We start from the raw sequence: 17541 nt of genomic DNA, 5'->3' as shown, positions 1-17541 counted from the left end.
CTGCCCTGAGTGTCTTTCTTGGGGAGGCGGGCCCGGGGGGTGACAGGTGGGTGCAGTGGGTGTGTGTCCCATGACTTCCCTGAAGCAGCAGCAAAGCTAAGTGTTGGGTGTTCTTTGTTCACCGTGAACGGTGGTGCGTGTAAACCACTCAGGTCCCGTCCCTGGCTGGACCTTTGCCCAGACAGGACTGGGCTGGGGGGCCGCCTCTGGGCAGGCTGGCTCCCCGTCTGTCCCGTGTTTCCTTCCCTGTGGGGCCCGGGGGCCACACAGCTCAGATGCAGGGTGACAGCCCCCGGAACCTCCCCCCTTCCTGCCCTGAGGGTCTCACCCGGCCCTGCCCTGCTCGGGGCCCACGAGCCAGGCTGCCTGGGTGTGTGGGCCCCGCAACCATCCTCCCATCACCGTCCCGCTCCCAGAGAGCCTGAGAGGCCCCGAGCCGGGCATCCTTGAGCTGAGCTGCTGGTTTCGTCTCTCAGATGAAAGGGGACCACACTGCATTTCTGCCTACATTCTCCCATGGCTCCCTCTTGCCCCACAGTCAGATCCCACAGGCATGCAGTCCAAAGTCCTCCAGTCAAGGCTGCTCTTCTGTCCACCTGCTGGCTTCCTCCCACCCTCCCCTGCGTGGTCAGCTCAGCCCTTTCAGTGTCCGGGTCCCCTCATGCACGCTGTCACCCCATGTCCTACACTGACTGATCGCCCCACTTCCTTTCCACCAGCGGGGGCTGAGACCACAGGGCAGACAGGGTTCCTGGTCAGGGCAGAGAAAGTGGGGAAGGTCTCAGCCCAGGATGCCCAAGGCTCCCAGGGAGCAGCTGCCTCACGGGTGAGGCCAAGCGGTGCTGGGGGGCTGGTGGGGACCGGCCCACCCCCAGCAGAAACCGCCCCCGCTCAGGCGTCCAGCACCTTCCACCAAGGCCTGCCTGGAGGGAGGCCTGCCCGAGGCGGGGGCCTGCCCGGGACCTGCCGGACCGAATCCCGAGCCAGGCTCCCGAAAGACCCATGTTGTTCGAAGCTGCCCCTGACAGATTAGAGGGGACAACTGGGACTTTCCACGCATCTGTCCGCCCGAAACTCGCAGTGCTAGGTGGTCCGCGTGCCGGTGGGCTCACCGGCTCGGGCAGCCGCCCCAAGCTCCACGGGCCTGGAGTGGGGGCGGTGGGGCTGGGGGAGCAGTGCGACACCAAGAGTTTATCTCTCACACATCTGGAAGTTGGAAGCCCGAGACCCGGCTGCTGATGGGTTGGTCTCTGCTGAGAGCCCTCCTCCGGCCTGGAGCCCGTGGGCTTCCGGCTGTGCCCTCGCCAGGCCCCTGCCCCACACACCCCGGAGAGACCTCTGTGTCTTGCCTCCCTCCTCTCACAAGGGCGCCGGTCCTACCCTCACGACCTCCCTCCACCCCGTCACCCCCTCAGAGGCCCCGTCTCCAGGCACAGCCACAGTGAGGATTAAGGCTTCAACAGTTGCATTTCTGGGGACGCGATTCAGTCCCTAACGAAAGCCAGCGGGATGCAGAGGCTGCCTCTGGGTCCAGGGCCTCCGCACTGCGTCCTAAGCGCACACGCTGCCGGACGTACGAGGAAACAGAAAAGGACGGCTGAGCTGCACACAACGAACAGGAGCGCTGCTGAATGTGACCCGGGGGCGCCTGGGCGGCTCGGTTGGTTGAGCATCTGACCGGCTCAGGTCATGATCTCACGGTTTGTGAGTTCGAGCCCCGCGTCGGGCTCTGTGCTGACAGCTCGAGCCTGGACCCTGCTTCGGATTCTGTGTCTCCCTCTCTCTCTCTGCCCCTCCCCTGTTCATGCTCTGTCTTTCATTAAAAAAAAAAATAAAAACAAAAGTGAGCCAGAGAAGATCCGTGGGCGGAACGAGAAGACAGGTGGAGAGCGGCCTGGTACGGACGCAAAGGGACGAAAGGAAGGCAGGCTCAAGGGACTAACTCGCCGACGAGACGGCAGAATAAAACAGCTGGCTAACGAACCCAGAACGAGCGAGCCAACGGGGCCGGGGCGCAGCGCGACGGAGGCCATCGGGAGAGCCAGGCGGGGACGCCAACACCGCGTGGCACAGCAGCCGAGATGAAAGCTTGCCCGGACGGGCATAGGGGACCGCAGGGGACACAAGCCAGTGGCCGTGAGCCTGGGACACACCGGCACAGACTGTCCAAGCTGAGGAGCAGAGAATGACCGCCAGCGGCCGGGGTCGGGCGTGTGAAGTACTCCCAGGAAGAGCAGGGAGTGAAAACTGGGCAGAAAAAGATTTGAAGAAATAGAGGCGAAGATATGCCCAAACTTGACCGAACACATCCCGGGCGCAGGGAAGCCTAAGCAGGATGAAAGAAACCACCCCCAGGGACATCGTGCTCAAGTGGACACAGCGGCTTGGAGACGACGTTCACGGAGCCGCAGAGGAAAGGCGCTTCACAGACAGAGGCCGTGACAGCTGGCTTCTCGTGGCACGGGACGCAGGCACGTCTCTGAAACCAACTCGGAGTTCTGGGAAATAAAGCTATGCTTTGTAAATGTATTTTTAAAATTTATTCATTTATTCTTGGGGTGGGGGGCACGAGCAGGGGAGGGGCGGAAAGAGAGGGAGGGAGAGAACCCCAAGCTGACTCAGCGCAGAGCCCGACGCGGGGCTCAAACCCACGAACCGTGACATGATGACCTGAGCCGAAATCACGAGTCGGATGCTTAGCCGACTGAGCCCCCGGGAGCCCCAATAAAGCTACGTTTCGAGAAATCAACGTGGAGGGAATTTGTCCCTCGTTTACCTGCGGCACAATAAATTACTGCTAGCATGTTCCTCAGGCAGAGGGAAATTGCGGGCGACGCCCCCCGAGGTCCGCGGGGAGGACGGCGGCGCAGGGGACGCCGGGAGAGCGCGCTCAGCGGGGACAGAGGGTCAGTGACCTCCCGTGATCGCAAGACTTTGCTTCTCCGCCACGTGTTTCTTGCCTGTCAGTACGGACCCGGGAACGCTCCTTTCTTTCCTCTAGAGGCGCAAACCCGTCCAGATCTGTCCAGTGGGGGCTCCTCCCGGACAGCCGCTGAGTCCTTTTGACACACTTCCCTGATTCCTCAAACACGCGTTTACTGGAAATACTCCGAGTCCTCTCCTGTTGTCCGTGACCCCACCCTGGAGTCATCCCCCCACGGAGCCGGCTCCTTCTTGCAGAGAGCGGTGTTGAGAAAGCAAGATCCGAGAGCCAGGTGCCCCCCGCTCCCTCCTCACTGGGCTGGCATGGGCTTGGCCTCGGCAGAGAGATGCCCCCCGCTTTCCAACCCTGAGAAGACCGCCGCCCTCTGACACATCCCAGAGCGCACAGAAAGCCTTTCGGGCTTGCTCCCCCAAACCGCCGCGAAGGACGAGCCTCAGAAAATCCAGAACTCAGGGTTTGTTTGGGCTTCCTTTACTCTTTAGCCTGAGAATATACAGAAAAAATCAGGGCTGATTCCGCTGACCCCGTTCGGGTGTTACGTCATTCGTCTATTATACAGTTTGATTCCTTTTTAAAATTTTTAAATGTTTGTTTATTTTTGACAGAGAGAGACAGATGGAGTGCAAGATGGGGAGGGGCAGAGACAGAGAGGGAGACACGGAATCTGCAGCCGGCTCCGGGATCCGAGCCGTCAGCGCGGAGCCCCACGCGGGGCTCGAACCCACGAACCGCGAGATCATGACCTGAGCCGAAGTCGGACGCTCAACTGACAGAGCCTCCCAGGCGCCCCTGTGCGGTTGGATTCCACTCGTTTGCTTTTGATGTAATGGGTTACCCAGATCCCAAAGGCAAAGCGACACCAAGGAGGCATGCAGGGGGAGGGGGGTGTAACTTCCTCCCCGGCCCTACCTACCCTACCTGCCCCTGGGGGGGACCGCAGTCCTTAGACTCCGATTTCTCCGTTCTGGGTTTCTTCTGGCAGAAGGAGGCAGACACACACGTTCTGAGTCTCACCCGCCTGCTTCGCGTGCCCTTTGGCACTTTGTACTTTCACTTGACGGTACACCCGCGTGTCACGTCACCCGACACCAGTTCACAAAGCCTTCCCACTGCGTGCGTCGCCGCGTAGGGCTCCGCTGCGGGCACACCGTCTTTGCGCCAACCAAGCTCCCGTGCGTGGCCATTTAGGTGGCTTCCAACGGCTTTCCGTTAGAAACCGTGCTTCGGTGAGTGAGCACCGCGCACATCCATTTTTTGTGTCATGGCAGGCGATTCTTTAGGGTAAGTTCCTGAGCGCGGTTCTAGAACAGAAGATAAATGGGTTTTGTTAGATGTCGCCACGTTTCCCCGTATAGGAATTGTACCCTTTTGTGGTCTGAGCAGCAGAGCGTGGCATGCTCGGGGCCCCACGGCCTGGCCAGGGAGCGTGTGGTGGGGCCAAGCTCTTCGATTTTTCACCAGGTGATAGGTGATAAACAGTTATCGGTGTTGTTTTTATTTGCGTGTCTCCCATGGTGAATGAGAATGGAGACCGTCTCCATTCACCGGGGCTGCCCTTACGAAGGACCACAGCCCTAAATATCAGAGGTGGATTCTGTCCCAGCTCTGGAGACTGGAGTCTGAGATGCAGGTGTGGCTGGGTTGTGTCCTCCTGAGGCCTCTCTCACGGCCATCTCCTCCCCGTGTCCCCACACGGTCTCCCCTGTGTGGTGTCTGTATCTTAATCTCTTCTCATAAGGACCCCAGTTACGTTTAACCTGTATGACCTCGTTTTGATTTAATCCCTCTTCAAAGGCTCCATCTCTAAATAGTGCTGCATTCTGAGGCGTCGGGGTCAGGACTTAAGCAGAGAAATTTGGGGGGGACACAATTCATAGCAAACATCTTTTTGTATGTTTAGGCATCACTTTAATTTTTTTTGCATGAATTATCTGGTTATGTCATTTGTCCATTTTTCTGATGAGTTTTTGGCCCTTTTTTCTTTAATTTTTAACTATTTATTTTTGAGAGAGAGAGAGAGAGTGAGTGGGGGAGTGGCAGAGAGAGAGAGAGGGAGAGAGAGAGTCCCAAGCAGGCTCCACGCTGCCAGTGCAGAGCCCAATGTGGGGCTTGAACTCAGGAACTGTGAGATCCTGACCTGAGCTGAAGTCGGACACTTAACTGACTGAGCCACTCGGGTGCCCTTTTTCTTTAATTTTTAAAAGTTCCTTATAGAGCATGGCTATGAGCCCTTGCATGTGATATATGTTGGAAATACTTTCTCCAGATCTGTCATTCATCTTTTGACTTTGTTTGTGGCTTATTTTTGCTATAAAAAAGTTTAAAAAATACAGACGGGTTATTTATCAATACTTTTTTTTTTAAATTACATCTGGATTTTGATGCAAGTTAGTGTGGCCTATGGGTTTGTAATGGCTTGATTTGCCTCAGCTGCAAGGCGTTTCCCAGAATTCCCAGAAGGCGACAGCCTTACAGGGCTTATGGAATGAGCTCCCACGGCGACATGGGGTCAAACTCCTGCCCTAAATCCCTTTTTTGTGAATTCATATGCCTCCTGGTGGTTCTGCTTTTAGGAGTGAACTGATGCAATTAGAAAGCCGTTTCCTACATCCATGTGATAGGGAAATTCACCAATGATTTCATTCATTACTCGTGTGGTTCTATTTCCACATTTAGTGTCAGATCTCTGATCCATTTGGTGTTTACTCTCGCGCATGAGGCGAATATGCTTCATTTTAATCTTCTTCCAGATGGATATTCAGTTGCCCTGACAGCATTTATTTACAAAAACCGATTTTTTCCTGGGATTTGAGACATCTCCTTTGCAGCACAACGTGTTCAATCTGGCTCAGGAGAGCCTACTGTATAATATTTTTTCCCTAAATCTGCATTCCGTAAGATCATTTCGGGTTACCCAGATGTCTTTTCATCTCTACCATGTTTTATGGTTTCCAGCTACGTTACGAGAATTTAAAGAACACGGTGTAATTTCAAATGTGGCTCTTATCTTGTTAAGCCAGGTGTTCGTAGCCGTTCTCACAATCTGTGTGGTTCCAATGTGTGTGTCGGCCCCCAGCATTCCTGTTGGCATCCAGACCCCCAACATGATGGCGCTGGGAGGTGGGGTTTTGGAAGGTGACAAGGTCATGGGGGTGGAGTGCCCACGAGGGGAATCGGCGCAGCCGGAGCCCCCCACGTCCCCCCGCCGTAGGACACCGAGACGCCCTTGTCCATCCTGCAGGCACAGCTGACTGGAACACCCGGCGTCCAGAACTGGGAGAAATCAGTGTCTGTTGCGCGTAAGCCGCCCGGTGTGTGGTTTTGTGATGCCAGCCCCGGGGCACTAAGGGAGGCCGCCTGGGGTCCCAATGCAGGAAGCGTCGTGGGGCTTCTGTTACCTCTTTCTTCTGCTGTGTTTCTCTCCGTTCACCTTAGTCTCCCCGAATGTTTTGTCAGGAATCTCTATGTGAAAAAACAGCAAATAGGATTACTCTGAAGAGTAGGGTGATATTTTTGTCCTTGTGAGTCATCTCCAGCTGCGAGGCGTCGGGGAAGCTGGCAGTCAGGGGCCATCCTAATCCACGTTCGAGGCCCGACACTCCCCGGGCTCCGGGGCAGTGGGAGCTTAGCTGCACGTTTGTGCCGGGGCTGGCTGGTTTACTTGTGTCCAACTTCCCCACGGGGCTCACCAAGGGCCGGGTGGCGGCTCATCGGGGGTCAGTCCTTAGACCTGGCGAGACACGTGGCTTTATCTTTCCTTCACCTTCCGCATCTCGCTTGTTTTTGTGTTGTTAGAACCCTTGGAAGCCGACTGGCAAAGCCATTGGAAATGTAGTCTGCCCATTCCACCCCCACCCCCCGGGGAAGGATCCTGCCGGCCGCCTCCCCTTGGATTTCAGGGGCTCAGACAGATCCTGCCAAGCCCTCTGCCCTCTGCTCCCAGGTAGGGGCTCAGATGACCCAGAGGTGAGAAACCCAGGCCCACAGGGAACTCTCACGGAAACTTGGGGGACGTGCAGCTCCTGGCCCGGGTCACGGAGTACAGGGGTGGGGGGCAGCAGGCCAAGCCTGGCCGGAGAGTGGGGGAGTCCAGACAGGTGGAGCGGAGGGGCAGAAGGAACGGGACATTCCGGGCTGGCTGCTGACTGTGTGTGGGGGCAGGAGGCCAAGGCCAGGAGAGCAGAGTAATGGGTGGGCCAGGGGGGAGTGAGAGCTTTTTTTTTTTTTTCTTCCTATTTTTAATGATTGAGACAAAAGATCTGAAGTGCAGCTTCTAGAAGAACTGTTTGTGCCTTCCCTTGGTCTTGACTTTGGCCTGCTGCCAGCCACGGTCAAAGACCAGGGTCTCTGGCCTTCCCAGACTGAGCAAGGGAGAGCGTTGAATCCCCAGTGGTGTCAGTGGTTTGACGGGGGTTAGGATGCCCATTCTGGAACCGCCCAACAGAAGCAGACAGAAGCAGGGATCGGCACGGCAGTGTTGACGCTCCCCGGGGCCCACTCCCCATTCTCCAGCGCATCGGGGCAGGGCACAGGGGCCACCACTGAATAATAATGCCACCCCCTCGAGAAATGTCACCACCTTGCAAGGAGACAGGCCAGCGTGGTGTCTTGGTGGTCAGTGGCCGCCCACAGTGACCCACGTAGAGACGTTTGAACGGGTTTACACGGGCCGGAGGGACTGCGCAGCCCCGGGCCCCACGGCAGGTGTGCTGGTGCACAGACTTCCAGAAGATGGGGAGCGTCCTGCTCACTGCTCTTCTGACGTCGGTCTCAGCGCCTTGTGCCCAGGCTCTGTGGCTGGGAAGGCTGGACCCGAGGCAGGTAACGGCCCATCCGTTGGTGCCAGTGCTGGCTTAGAGCCCCGTCGGTCCTAGGGGCCCAGGCCCCTCCTGTGGGGCCACAGTCTCTGGGTTACCCTCCCAGTGCCAGCCCAGACCGGCACCGGCTATGGGGGGACGGGTCAGCCTGAGTCAGGGGCCCTGGACTCCCAGACAAAGAGGACACCTCAAGGGGCTGGGGGACCCGGCCCCTCTCACCTGCTCCTCTCATACCAGCTTCTGGGGTCCTGGTACGTTCTCGCCGTGGCCTCCGGTGAGAAGGGCTTTGCGGTGGAGAAGGCCACGAAGGACATCGAGGGTGTCGTGGTGACCCTTACTGCCGAAAGCAGTCTGAAAATGCTGTCCTCCAGGCACAGGTGAGCGAGCTGTGCGCTGTGCGCCTGTGTCCCCGGAGAGAAGGTCTGGCGGGCCTCTGGGTGGGATCATGGTGGATGCGAGGGGCCTCTCGGGACAAGGCCCCCCCCTCAGCTGCCGCCTAAAGTGGGCTCGCGCGTGGTGTCTCGGAGCCGCTGGTAACCTTCCTCCCACACCCGCGTCTGCCTTCGGGAGCCGTGGGGCCCTGGGTCCCGCTGGGACGGGCCTGGCCGTGGGACGAGCAAGGACAGAGGAGGTCTGGGGTCTGATGGCGGCCCCGCTATGTTGGGTGAGCACACACGGTCACATGCGCCACGGTGTGGGCCACGAAGCCGCGTGGCTGGCTGTGTCCCGGTGAGGCTGGCGGAATCAGACATCCAAATCCAGAAACTAAGCGTCTGGAGAGCCTCAGGCTCTGTGAAAAGCCGCCGGTGACGTCAGGGCCACGGGGGTGGCCGCGGGGCTGGGTCGCCATTCCGGTGTCCGCTCTCTGGTGTGACTGGTTAGCAGCGCCCCCTGGTGCTGTGTCACCTGCACCTCTGGGGACCGCGGCCAGACGCTGGTTTGGAAAGACGGATGGTGCCGAGCCCCCCTCCCCACCAGGACTGCGAGTGGGTCCTCTTACATTGAATTGAACTGAAGTCATCTGTTGGCCTTCCGATAGGAAGTGCATTTGCATGGCTCAGAAATCAGAGTCCCCAAAGGCACTCAGAGCGGGTCCTTCCCACCTGCCCAGCCAGCCCGTCCCCTCCCTGCAGGTGACCCATGCTTGTGATTCGTGGCGGCTCCTCAGACACGGGCGGCCGCACGCCAGCACACGTGTGTCACCGAGCCATGCACGCCGGGAACCTCTCCGTATCCGTCCACACAGCCTCTGCTCTCTTTTATTTTATTTTATTTAATTTCTAATTTTTATTTTTTTTAAGTTTATTTATTTTTGAGACAGACAGAGACAGGGAGAGACAGAGCATGAATGGGGGAGGGGCAGAGAGAGGGAGACACAGAATCCGAAACAGGCTCCAGGCTCCGAGCTGTCAGCACAGAGCCCGACGCGGGGCTCGAGCCCACGAACCGCGAGATCACGACCTGGGCCGAAGTCGGACGCTTCACCGACCGAGCCACCCAGGCGCCCCACCTCTGCTCTCTTTTAGAACATTTCACCTTTTATTCTCTTCTGTCTTTACTGAATTTTTAAAAATTGTGGTAAGATAAATGCAGCACAGAAACGGCCGTCGTAACCACTTTCAAGGACGCAGTTCGGGGGCGTCGGGCGCACTCACTCTGTCGTGCAGCCGTCCCCCCGTCTGTCCTCAGAACGTGTTCGTCTTCCCAGACTGGACTCTGTCCCGTTACACACGGACCCTCCCCTCCCCCAGCCCCACCCTCCCGCTCTCGGCGTCCGTGGCTCCGACTCCTCCAGGGCCTCCGGTGAGCGTCCACTCCTACAGGACGTGTCCCCCTGTGACGGGCTGGCGTCACTCAGCACGGTGCCCTCCAGGTTCGCCCACGTGGCAGCAGGTGCCGCGATTCCCCTCCTTTTTGAGGCTGACGTTCCCGGGTGTGGCCGGAGCACGTGGCCGCTTCCGCCTCTTGGTTTTGCAAACCACGCTGCGGTGAACGTGGGTGTGTACGTCTCCCTTCAGATCCTGCTTTCGGTTCTGGGCGCGCGCAGCGGCGGGACCGCGGGGTCACACGGCGATCCCGTGTCACATTTTCGGAGGCGCTCTGCTCTGTTTTTTTTTAAATATATGAAATTTATTGTCAAATTGGTTTCCATACAACACCCAGTGCTCATCCCAGCAGGTGCCCTCCTCGATGCCCCTCACCCACCCTCCCCTCCCTCCCACCCCCCATCAGCCCTCAGTTTGCTCTCAGTTTTTGAGATTCTCTTATGCTTTGGCCCTCTCCCACTCTAACCTCTTTTTTTTTTTCCTTCCCCTCCCCCATGGGCTCCTGTTAAGTTTCTGCTCTGTTTTACAGCTGCCTAGTGGTCCAGCAGGCTTTCTGCCAGCGCCCTGCTGCTGGGCAGACGGGGGTCTCCAATCTTTTGCAATTGGAAACACACTTTGGGGAGTGGGCCCAGGGGTCTACCCGAAGGATGCATCTCTCGGAGTCCCCGTGTCTCCACATCACACGTGGCCGGTCCCCTGAACTGGCGCCTGCCCCGGGCATTCCCTTACTCTTTGTTCTTTGCCATCTGATGGGCAGCAGATGGCCCTGTGTCAGCTTTTATGCGTCTTCTGTAAGGACAAGGGCCAGGGGCATCCTGGGACATGTCAACGTGCCTTTTGTGCTTCCTCCCCAACACGGGGCTCAAACTCACAACCCTGAGATCAAGACCTGTGCCGAGATCAAGAGTCGGACGCTTAACCAACTGAGTCACCCAGGCGCCCCTGCCTGTTCGTATCTTTGGCATATTTTTCTGTTAGGTGTGTTTTTACCGGTTTGTAAGAACCCTTGAGTGTTCGGGATATTAGCCTCTCATCTGTGGTAAAAGTTAGTTGCAAATATATTTCCCAGTTTGTAATTTTTCTTATAACATTGAGATGGGTTGTTTCTGTTTGTTTTATTTTTTTAATTTTAATTTTTTAAAGTTTATTTACTTATTTTGAGAGGGAGAGAAATTGTGAGTGGGGAGGGTCAGAGAGAGAGAGAGAGAGAGAGAGAGAATCCCAAGCAGGTGCCACGCTGTCAGCACAGAGCCTGACACGGGGCTCGATCCCGCAAACCATGAGATCGTGACCTGAGCTGAAATCTGGAGTGGACCCTTAACCGCCTGAGCCCCCCGGCCGCCCCAAGACCAACTGCCTGTCTGTTGTGTCCGTTCACTTTAGGGACTGATTGGTCCTTGTGATGCTGGGGCTCCTCACCCAAAATTGCAGAGGGCCCAGCGTCTGTCTGAGGCTCATTTTGCACCCTTTGTGCCCCCACCACCCTGGGGAGGGAGCTGATCTGCACTTGGCTCTCTTGTGGCTCATTCCCGAGCCAGGCTGGATTCACTGGAGAGCGAGGTTTCTGGGTAACGGGGGCCGTCAGAGGAAGCCAGGATCCCCTCTGCGACACGCTGGCGGCAGGCCGGGCCCTGGCGGCAGGACCCTTGTGTCCCGTGGTCCCGACTCTGGACCCTGAGCTGAGGACGGACGGTCTCTTTTCCAGGCCGGAGAGGTGTGATGTGGGCACGGTGTTGCTGTGGAGACAGAACTCTGGATGGGTGTTTGTGAACCCCTGTAAGGCGACAGCCTCCGCGGTGTCCCACGGGGTGCGGGGCAGCGTGGGGATGGGCTCGCTCGCCTGGCCAGCACTGCGGGAAGGGGAGGGGATCGGTCACCCCCAGACTCCCTCTGTGGTGTGCAGGGGGGTGGCCCTCCGCCCCCGTGGGGACAGGACCGGGGGAGTGTGACCCCGGATGAGCTGGGACAGGCCCTCGCCAGCTGGCCATCCGTCACCGGGGACCAGGGGACCACGGGGCTCTGGGGCTCTGAGCTTGCCTGGGGGCCTCTCGTGTCTCCCAGCCCTGGGCGTGTCAGACTACTGGCACCGACTTCAGGGACTATGCCGTCATCTTCACCCAGCTGGAGTTCAAGGACGAGGCCTTCAGCACCGGGAGCTATACAGTAAGTGGAGGAGACCCCGGGCCCGCCCACAAACTCCCTGCCGGCCGCAGCCACGCTGTGCGGGAAGCACATCGTCCCAGGGTCCGGGGCTAGAGAGAGGGGCCCGCCGCCTGGGCTGGCCCCTGTGCCCCCAGGGACCCGGCGCCTCGCCATGGCCCTCTCTGCCTGGGGCCCCATCCCTGCACTCCCCCTGCTGCAAGAGGGGCAGCTGGGGCGGGGGCACAGGTGTGAGGGTCCCCTCCTGCCCCGCAGGTCGGATGGAGCTGGCCAGCCAGGAGGCCGTGCGTCTCTTCACCAGGTGGAGCAGGGGCCTGGGCTTCCTGTCCCAGCAGCAGGCCGCGCTGCAGCGGGACCGTGAGTGTCCCCCGGGGCCGCCCCCCGCGCCCAAGTGTCCCCCGGGGCCGCCCCCATGCCCAAGAACCGGCTCACTTCCGCTGGTCTCGGGGAGCCTCCCGGCCTCAGTGAGTCAGGCAGGACTAGGGGGGGTGAGTTCTTCAAGGAGTCACCTGCTCCCTGCCCGAAGTCAGGCCGACAGGGGAGGCCCCGTCTCGGGTGAGGCTGTGGGCCCAACCTCACGGCTCCTCTTGTCCCCCCAGTCACCTGTGCGCACAAGGCCTTCCAGGTAAGCTGGCTTCCCGAGCATCACCCCGCGTCCTACACCCCAGTGCTCTGCAGCCATGAGGGGCCGGGGACCCGGGTGGAGGCAGACGCCCCTCGAACCTGGGGTCCTCCAGTGCTCTTCCTGGTTTTCAGTGAATGCTTCGCCTCCAGTGGGGACAGTGCCCACCGTGTCCAGGCGAGGCCGGCCAGGCACTGGCAACCTGCTCAGCCACCCAGGTGCTGGGTGCTGGGTGCTGGGTGCTGGGTGCTGGGTGCTGGGCAGGTGCTCCCAGGGAATCTTGCTGCGTTTCCAAATAAAGCGATTCCACAAACTGCTATAGTTACCTCTCACTCGTGTGCTGGGCTGGGCTCGGTGTCGAGGGCGGACAGAGATGGACGGGGCGCCGCTCTCGTGGGGCGCGGGCCGCGCAGGGAGAGGATAGGGTGCGGTGGGCACACCTAGGGCTGAACCACACGGCACAGAGCCAGCTCGGGGGCGAGAGGGCTGGCCTGCACTTGTGTCCCTCGGCAGAGTCCCTCTGGGTGGGGGGACCCGCGCACACGGGTCTTGGCTGGGGAGTGGGGGCTGGGCCGGGGGCAGCCGCTCCCCGGGGAGGGATCACACAGCCCCGGGCCGATGGGAGGGTCGTCTGCCTGAGTGAGAGCAGGCCTGCGGTTCGAGTTCGGACAGGGTGCTGGGCCGACGAGGTGGGCACTGGTGCCCACTGGGGTGCCGGGGCTGGGGCACCTCGGTGTCCGGGGCAGGGCTCTGGGGCAAGGCCAGGGGCCCAGGATTGCAGAGGCCTGGCCTGTGGGTCCTCCTGTGGTCCGGTGGGGCCCTGCCTGAGGTCTTGGCAGGAGCTGGGGTGGGGGCTGCCCATCCCTCACGGCAAGGTGGGGTGCACGCCAGGAAGGGGACAGGCGGGCACATACAGGAGAGCTGCACGCACATGCACATGCACCCCATGTGCCTGTGCACACACACCGGCTGCCCCCTCTGTCAGCACCTGCTCAGGACAGACCCCCCATCAGCACCCGCTCAGGGCAGACCCCCCCGTCAGCACCTGCTCAGGGCAGACCCCCCGTCAGCACCTGCTCAGGGCAGACCCCCCGTCAGCACCTGCTCAGGGCAGACCCCCCCCGTCAGCACCTGCTCAGGGCAGACCCCCCCGTCAGCACCTGCTCAGGGCAGACCCCCCGTCAGCACCCGCTCAGGGCAGACCCCCCCGTCAGCACCTGCTCAGGGCAGACCCCCCCGTCAGCACCTGCTCAGGGCAGACCCCCCCGTCAGCACCTGCTCAGGGCAAACCCCCCGTCAGCACCTGCTCAGGGCGACCCTGCGGTCAGGTCCTCCTTCTCACACGCAGATAACCTTATGAAGTGACTCATGGTGACACCAGCTGGCTGTTGTCTCTCTTCCGGGGGTGGGGAGCTAGTGTGAGAGGCCCAGGGCTCCCACTGTGAGGAGGGACGGCTCCAGGGGACATGTGGTGACCTGAGGTCTGGGGGGAGTGACCTCGGGAACACGATGGCTTTGTCTGACGCCTCCCAGGCAGGCGGCACCGACCAGGCTGAGCACCTGGGCCGGCCCTCTGTGCCCGGGGCAGGAGAGGGCCTGCAGCCCCCCGGCCTCCCCATCGGCCCACCCCAGGCCGGCTCAAGGCTCCGGGTTGGTTGGACGGCCACGGCAGGGTCCGTGGGTGGGGAGATTTAAACTCAGTGCCCTGGTGGCCGAAGAAGGAGGCTGAAGATGGGACCGGGGAGGCTGGTGCCCACGCTGGTCCTGGCGCTTGTGCTGGCCATGGGGTCCCGGCCACAGGAACAGCCGCCCAGGGAGGCCCACAGCCTCAACTGGAACAAGGTAAAGCCGTAGGCCTGCTGTCCCCCGAGCCAGGCACCCAGGCCGTGGGGGCCGGGGGTCGTCCGAGTGTGGGTAGCTGGAAGATCGCTCCCTAAAAATCTTCCAAGGGCCTTCCCGGGGCCCTGGGCAGTGCCCCGAGGCTGGCAGGAGTCTCCGGCACAAGCCCCTGCCAGCCCAGTGGGACTGCCCCCCGGCGTCTCCCAGAGCAGCTGCCGGCCATGGGGGGTGGGTAGGGCGCAGGGCCCCAGGCAGGTGCACCCAGAGATGCTAGGTGGGCAGAGGTGGAATCAGCAGGACGTGTTCTGGAACGGGGAGATGGCTGGCAGGTGGAACCCTTCAGCGGGGGTGGCTGTGAGCACAGGCTGAGCGGGCTGTGGCCCTGTCTGGGACAGTGGGTTTGCGGCAGGAAATCAGAGGGATGGGGCCCCCCTGGAGGCCCCGCACTGGAAGAAAGTTACAGCACACGGTTCCCACTGCCCAGCCCCCACACCCCCGGACAGTCTGGCGTCTGCCCACCAGGGCCCCTAACCAGGGGCCATGCAGGTCTGTGGGTGTTGGATGCGGGCTGGGTGTCTGGGAGGCATCCCTTGTCCGGTGGGTTCCGGGAGCCTGGCTGGGAGCCTGGGAAGGAGGGCCTTCCTCAGCACCTCTGCACAGTTTTCAGGGTTCTGGTACATTCTGGCTGTTGCCTCCGATGGCCAGGGGTTCTTGCCTGGCAGACACAGGAGGAAGCTGGGGGCATCCACGGTGAAGGTTCACAAAGTGGGCCAGCTGAAGGTGGTCCTGGCCTTTAGCCGGTGAGTGGAGCAGGGCGGGGGGCCCAGCACAGCGTCCCCAGAGCCCTGGCCACGGCAGCCTGGGGCATCATCCTGTCCGGGTGGGGGTGCCGGAGCCGGATCACCGGGAAAACCTAGAGTGACGGTCCCCACAGCCCTGAAACCCGTCACTTCCTGCCCCTAAAATTCAAGAGCCTGATTTTGGGAGAAGCCCCCACGCTACACGGGGTCACTCAGCAGGCACTGGGTGTTGGAAGTGTTTCCCTTAAGCTGTGGGACCGGTCCCGGTCCAAATTGGAAAATTCCAGAAATGGGCGTCCCGCCTTGTCCCCCTAGGTCACAGGGGTGCCAGGCATACACGTTAATTCTTCGGAAAGATGGGAAGAAGGCGGTGTTCAGGAACACACGTGCGTATGATAGCCTGGGGCCGGGAGAGGGAGGCCTGGGGTGGCAGTGCCCCCCCGGCTTCGTCACCCAGACGCGGGACAGGGTGCCTCTGCCGGCGCCGTCCCCGGCCGCCCCTCCGTCCTGGGGAAGGTGGGGGGGGGGCGGGATGGGTGCCAGGCACACGGGGCGGTCAGGCGGGCCGTGGCCCCGGGGGGAGCAGGGGGCTCTCAACCCCTCCCGCACGCCCCTGCCTTGCTTCTCTCCCGCCCAGTGAAGGGGGTGGAGGGTTTCCACGTGCTGTCCACGGACTACAGCTTCGGCGTGGTCTACCTGCGCCTGGGCCGCGCCGGCCGGACCGCCAAGATGCTACTGTTCTTAAGTGAGTGACATCTGGGGGAGGGGGTGTGCGGGGGCAGGTAAGGGGGGGGGCGCAGGGGCACAGGCTCAGAGGGAGGCCTCTGCCGCAGCTCGGGCTCCGCGACAGGGCGCCCGCGACCGACACCGATCCTCACGGCTCAGGGCGCGGACCCGATGGAGGGCCGGGGTCCGCAGGCGGCCGCCGTCTCGCCGCGTCAGGTGTTGGGGAGGGGGCTCCGGTCCCTTCCTCTTCTTACCAGGGCACTGATCCTGTCGCGAGGACCCCAGCTAACCCTGCGCACCGCCGGAGGCCCCGACCCCTCGCACCGTCGCACTGGGGCTTTGGTGTATGAATCTGGGAGGACACGGGCAGTCCATACTTTGGGTCGCAGCCCTTGCAGGGCAGGCTGGCGGCAGGTGGCAGGGGGCAGGTGGGTGGGCGGAGCCTGGAGACCACGTGGGCAGGTCTCTGAGGTGGCTGCTGCAGGGGTGAGTGGGGGAGGCCAGTGCAGGGGGGAGCCCGGAGGAGGAGAGGCCAGGCGTGGGGCTGGCCATCCACGGGAAGCTCAGGCCCTGGTGCTGAGGGCAGGATGGGGGGAGTTGGGGGCAGGGCAGGTGGAGGTGGTAAAGGGAAGGCAGACGGGGAGAGGTTCTGTGCCGGGTGGGGGCGGTACGGAAGGGAGTGGGGTCGGGAAAGGACCCCTCCAGGCACGGGGCACGCGGGGCATGCAGGGCACGCGCGGGGGGGGGAGGCGGAGGGGGGGAAGGGCTGCAGCCAGAGGGGTTGGGTGAGCAGACGGGGCTGCCCGAGCCAGTCTCCAGGGCCTCGCTGGGGACACCCACCCGCCTCGGGGCACAGAGGGGACAGAAGGACATTTCCCCATCACCTGTCTGCTGCGCCTCCCGTGGCAGCGCCCTCGCGTCTCTGTCCTGCGAGGGCCTGGCGGTGTCCGTGGGGGTCGGGGTGCAGCCCACGCGGCCAGAACTGGTAACTGACGTGACTGTGCTTCCCGACCGCAGGCAGACGGAACACGTCCAGCTTCCCGAGCATGAAAAGATTCGTAGACATATGTGAGACTTTGGAGCTCGCCGATGGTGTGACCGTTCTTCCGAAAGACGGTAACACGTGGTCGAGAGCCCTCCCCCCCCCACCACTGTCCAGGTCCGCGCCATGCCTGGCCCCGTCCGCCCTGTTAGGGTCGGCTCACTGGGGGCAGAGAGAGGAGGGGTGACAGCGGTCTCTTCCAAGCCCCGTGGGAGGTGCTCCCCTTCCACGGCCCTGTCCTGCATCAGCACCAGGCTCGTCCTGCCGACGGGCGTGGGAGGTGGGCACCGGGCAGCCCGTCTGGTCTGGGCTCTGTGGCCGTGGCTGGACGACCCGGGCAGTGTCCCACACCAGCACACGAGAAACCGGGGAGAGAAAGGGAACGCTCGTGGGCAGACCGGCCCCCACCGGGCAGCGCCCCCTCAGTGCCCCTCTGCCTCCACAGCCTCCTGTGCGCACACCATCCTGCCCTGAGGGCCACCACCGTTACTTTGGGCTCCGCTCGTGGCCCTCCGAGACCCCAGGAGCGTTCTTCGCGATTCCGGGAGTTCGCATGCTGAGAGGTGTTTGGTGACCCCGGGCCGCTGATGGGGTGAAGTCCAAGGGCCGTGGCTCTAGCCCAAGAGGGATCCTTGATGATCCTCAGGAGCTGGGGATAGGAGGGCACGTGCTGGCCAGCAGGGAGAGTCCAGTCCTGGCCCGTCAGCTCGTGCCCTCCAGGTTCCACGGCCGAGAGGGGCTGTCACCTCCTGTCTGCTGGGAAAT

General features: G+C 61.5%; 2 protein-coding genes across 3 annotated transcripts; both read left to right on the top strand.

The window, feature by feature from the left end:
* Nucleotides 1-7217: 7217 nt before the first annotated feature.
* LCN6 (lipocalin 6) lies at nt 7218-13721 on the top strand. The gene is given in 9 exon segments (XM_019435857.2): nt 7218-7765; nt 7999-8138; nt 11293-11363; nt 11649-11667; nt 11669-11736; nt 11739-11750; nt 12003-12104; nt 12347-12587; nt 13718-13721. Coding segments are annotated over 9 exon segments (747 nt in total). The 5' UTR covers nt 7218-7675.
* Nucleotides 13722-13862: 141 nt separating this feature from the next.
* On the top strand, nt 13863-17332 carry LCN10 (lipocalin 10). Of its 2 annotated transcripts, XM_053908563.1 has the most exons (6): nt 13863-14211; nt 14869-15008; nt 15324-15394; nt 15646-15753; nt 16752-16850; nt 17222-17331. In XM_053908563.1, exons 1-6 carry the CDS (start codon nt 14101-14103, stop codon nt 17248-17250), a joined length of 558 nt encoding a protein of 185 aa, XP_053764538.1. In that variant the 5' UTR covers nt 13863-14100; the 3' UTR covers nt 17251-17331. The 2 variants fall into 2 exon arrangements, with proteins under 2 accessions (XP_053764538.1, XP_053764537.1); XM_053908562.1 differs by having other exon boundaries at nt 16752-17332.
* Nucleotides 17333-17541: the final 209 nt, after the last annotated feature.

Source organism: Panthera pardus, unplaced genomic scaffold (assembly GCF_024362965.1).
Source record: "Panthera pardus isolate Hobbes unplaced genomic scaffold, ASM2436296v1 HiC_scaffold_20, whole genome shotgun sequence".
NCBI classification, from domain to species: domain Eukaryota; kingdom Metazoa; phylum Chordata; class Mammalia; order Carnivora; family Felidae; genus Panthera; species Panthera pardus.
The sequence above is the reverse complement of the archived record's forward strand: the minus strand, read 5'-3'. Positions and strand labels throughout refer to the sequence as shown.